Source organism: Lolium rigidum, chromosome 6 (genome assembly GCF_022539505.1).
Source record: "Lolium rigidum isolate FL_2022 chromosome 6, APGP_CSIRO_Lrig_0.1, whole genome shotgun sequence".
NCBI lineage: Eukaryota > Viridiplantae > Streptophyta > Magnoliopsida > Poales > Poaceae > Lolium > Lolium rigidum.
The window spans coordinates 66,278,916-66,282,983 of NC_061513.1; the positions used below are offsets into that span (position 1 = coordinate 66,278,916).

The 4,068-nt window shown below is 52.9% G+C and overlaps 1 protein-coding gene across 1 annotated transcript; it reads left to right on the plus strand.

The window, feature by feature from the left end:
* Window positions 1-2,113: 2,113 nt before the first annotated feature.
* LOC124662729 (uncharacterized acetyltransferase At3g50280-like) lies at window positions 2,114-3,747 on the plus strand. The gene is made up of 2 exons (XM_047200533.1): window positions 2,114-2,230; window positions 2,315-3,747. The coding sequence occupies exons 1-2, from the start codon at window positions 2,114-2,116 to the stop codon at window positions 3,677-3,679; spliced, it is 1,482 nt and encodes a 493-aa protein (XP_047056489.1). The 3' UTR covers window positions 3,680-3,747.
* The last annotated feature ends 321 nt before the right edge of the window (window positions 3,748-4,068 follow it).

A 4,068-nucleotide genomic window follows, 5' to 3' on the forward strand; every position in this document is an offset into this window, starting at 1 on the left:
TGCAGTACTCATAGTATCCAAATCAGCATAGTCTACATGTATTTTATGAGTATCAATTGATGCTTAAAGTAACAACCCGATGCATATGAAAATTTGATACTGAAGGGTGTGAATGTATATTCTGTCAAAGCAAGGGATATGATTTGTGACAATTTTCTTTTAACTCCACCATCTGGCTTATAAATGAGATTGAGTTGCGATGGTATATTAATGATATGATTTTTGGTGTTAGGCTTTAGCTGCACCTAATTTTTAGTTAACTAAAATGAAGTGTTTCTTGACCTGATTGCTTAGTCTGTTAGCTCAACTAAAATGAAATGTATTTGCCAGTCAGATCAATCCTAGCATGCTGCTGTTCAGCAATACTGAAGATTACACATATTTTACACTGCTTTATATCTTGAATGGTTCATGGTGCTATTTTCCTGCTGTTGTGAGTTATTTTGCTTCTGCTGAACCTGATATTTGCCTGCAGGTGTTCAAGGGATTTACCTCTCTAGTCGCTTGTTCGCTCCTTCCTTACCGCTTGGGGCCTGCGTTGCAGCAGTCGTGCCGATGCCGGAGGTCATGTTGATGGTTTGTTGTTTAGTAGGTAGGTACTTTCACTTGCTGATTTTTTTTTATTGCGTATTGGTTACACCTGTTGGAGCCGAGTTGGACTAGTAGATCAAAGTGGTTTCTCTTTTTGCGCTTGAACAAGCACAATGTTTGCCTAATTAAGATGAGTTGTTTTTGCTGTCTTATACGCTGCTGCTTACTGAAAGATTGATTTTGCTGAAGCCGAACTGTTGCCTTTGTGTAGTTGGTCAATCAATATCCATACACGCCCAGCTAATCAAGGCCGTGTTTGGTGACGGCAATGTGGTCGTGGCATGTCCAGGCAATGCTGGGCTCGGTGCGGTAGCAAGGTTCTGTGCTATATATGGACACACAGTCCAACTGCTGTCCATGACCTGTGACGGAATGTGAAATAAGCTGTGATGCGTGCATCCTAGGGTATTTTTTTTTAATGTAAATTGCTTGTGTATCCTTGCTGGAAGTTGAATTGTGCGTGTTCAAGTGCCCAGCATAGATATGTGTTGTTATTTTGGAGTATATCTGCATTTGTTTTGCTGACCATGCTTTGTTCGTGTTGGAGGATAAGGAGGACTGGAGATTGCCCTCGCCTGTGTCCGGTGGTTCAGCAGCAGTGTAGGGGAGGGGAGGGTCCTAGCGTCGAGGAGGAGGCTACCGACCGTCTGCTTGCTTGTATCTGTATGCCGTGGCGGCCGTGGCTACTGTGGCATGGTCTGGCGGCGCTGTTGCTGCTGCCGCAATGGCCGATGCCGCTTGTGTGTTATGAACGGATGAACTCTTGTAGTAATGTTTCGAGTTTGCGGAAAGAAAGATTGGAACGGCCGTGGCTTGTTGTAATAATGATTGTTTCTTTTGCTGCACGTTTTTGGTTTTTGTTGTTGACTCTGTCAGGGAGTTGCATAGGCCGGCAACCAGTTTACGAGGGTTGGAAGTTGAGTTCTGTATGTATCCCCTCCTTGTGATGAAGCTACTTGGTGATGAATGTGCAGTGCAGTGCTGGAAAAATAGTCCTAGTTTGGCGGACCGATTAAAACGAAGTGAGCTTGAGAAATCGACTGGGTATATGTAGAAGAGAAGCTATGGATGGAAAAGGCGATGGAGATCCCTCGAAAATAAAATGTAAAATGCATGCGCGTGGTGAGGAGGGATTGGCGGCAAGGAGCGCATGCGCGCGGATGAATCCCTCGATCGCGTATTTGATTTGTTTAGCAGGCTTGGGACGAATCCATGTACGGCTTCACACTTGAGTGGCTGGGCGAAGGCCGAAAAGACTCTTCCAATAATCAGTCTGCCTACGGGAGGGAGGGAGCGCCGCCGTCCTTAAATACGCATCGGTCAAACGGAAGCGAAGCGATGGCGCACGTGTAGTGTAGGCCAAGGAACAAAAAGGGGTCCGGCCGGCCCTTGTACGAAACGAACCAAGAAGCGGTCGCTTCCTCTTTTTTTTTTTTTTTTCCGAATCGGTCACTTCCTTTCCTCTGCTCCTCCTTTGGTCTGCGCAACGCAACGAGGCGAAGCATTTTCGTACGGACCGATGATGGCGCGCGCGGGGAAAGAAAAGAAAAGAAAAGAGGGGTCCGCTTCCGCACAATGGAGCGACGCGACGCTGCGTGGCTTGCTCACTTGCGCGCTGCTCTACAACGCGAGGCGAGGGGTTTCCGCCTCATCAGCACGCACAGAATACATCCACAAGGCCATCCTCCTGCCCAAGACGGGTTTTCGGTCGGGATGAGAGCAGCAACGAGATGCATACGGAGACGGGAGCGTGTCCTGTCCGGGTCGTTTCTCGGCGCCGTCGGAGGAGCCTGTGCTGGACATCCACCTCACGCCCTGGGACCTCCGCCTCATCAGCACAGACTACATCCAGAAGGGCATCCTCCTGCCCAAGCCTCCCGCCGGCGTCGCAGCACAGCGCCTCGTCGACGCCCTCGCGTCCTCCTTCGCGCTCGCCCTCGCCAGGTTCTACCCCTTCGCCGGCCGCCTCGCCGTGGAGCAGCACGATGGCGGGAAGACCATCGCCGTCCTGTTGCGCTGCACGGGCGAAGGCGCCGAGTTCATCCACGCGGCGGCGCCCGGCGTCACCGTCGCCGACATCACCGGCTCGCTTCGCATCCCTCCGGTGGTCCGCGACTTCTTCTCGCTCAACCACGTGCTCGACGCCGACGCCGCGGGGTCACCGCCGCTGCCCGTGCTGTCCGCGCAGGTCACCGAGCTCGCCGACGGCGGCGTCTTCATCGGCATGTCTCTGAACCACTCCGTCGGCGACGGCACCGCCTTCTGGGAGTTCTTCAACACCTGGTCGGAGATCCACCGAGGCGGCGATATGGCATCGACGGCGCGGCCGGCACCATTGGTCCAGAGGTTCTTCCTCGACGCCTGCCCCGTGCCGGTCCGCATGCCGTTCGGCGAGCTGCGGGACGTTGTCCGGCGGTTCGAGCGCCCGACGGTGGAGGAGTGCTTCTTCACCTTCTCCGCCGCGAGCATACGGGAGCTCAAGACCAGGGCGAACGACGAGATAATGGCGGCTGCCACGGTATCCTCGCTCCAGGCCATGCTAGCGCATCTCTGGCGGGCGGTGTCCCGCGCCCGGCGCCTCCCGCCGGGGCACGAGACTTCTTATACTCTGGTCATCGGATGCCGGGGACGCGTGGACGGCTTACCAGCGCAAGGTTACATGGGCAACGCCGTGGCGTTCGGCAAGGCGAGCTGCACCGCCGGCCAGATCCTGGACAAGGGGCTAGGCTGGACGGCGTGGCAGCTGAACCGCGTGGTGGCGTCGTTCGACGAGGCTTCCGTGGAGGAGTGGCTGGATCGCTGGACCCGGGAGCCCGATTTCTTCTACGTGGGTAACCTGTCGTCCGGTGGCGATTCGCTCACCACCGGGAGCTCACCGCGGTTCGACGTGTTCGGGAACGACTTTGGGTGGGGGAAACCGGTGGCCGTGAGGAGCGGCGCCGGGAACAAGATAGACGGGAAAGCCACGGTCTTTGAGGGGCCCGAGCGGGGAGGCAGCATGTCGCTGGAGGTGTGCATTGCCCCAGCCGCGCTCGAGAGGCTTCTCGGCGACGAGGAGTTCATGGACTCCGTGAGCATGCCCATGTGATCAGCTCAAAAACATCTGTGTGCTGCATATTTCTTCGATGTATCATCTGTTGCAATTTCAACATGTGAGTGCTGAATGATTTAGCATGCCAATCACCAGTTCAAATGGTTCCATATCAGCTAAAATCGAAGTATTTTGTGTCAGTCATTGGACATGGAATAACATGTATATTATCCCATGGATTTATTGGTGCTACACTTTTTTTCTTGGTAGAAACGGCTTCTGATAGAATATGTCTTGTTTATCTGGAAGAACTGGGAGGAAAATCTATCTCAATACCAAAATTTTTTACTATGTTTAGTAGCTTTTCAATGGCTTCTCTTGCCTCATCAGGAATGAGTGGTTTTGTCGCAGAATTAGTAGTCTTTTTTTGCCTAATTACTAGTCCA

Excerpts from the sequence above, each read along its gene's own strand:
- LOC124662729 (XM_047200533.1), top strand. The coding sequence starts at position 2,114 with ATGGCGCGCGCGGGGAAAGAAAAGAAAAGAAAAGAGGGGTCCGCTTCC. Across the intron at positions 2,231-2,314 it reads TCTACAACGCGAGGCGAGGG|CAACGAGATGCATACGGAGA; the intron begins GTTTCCGCCTCA and ends GGATGAGAGCAG.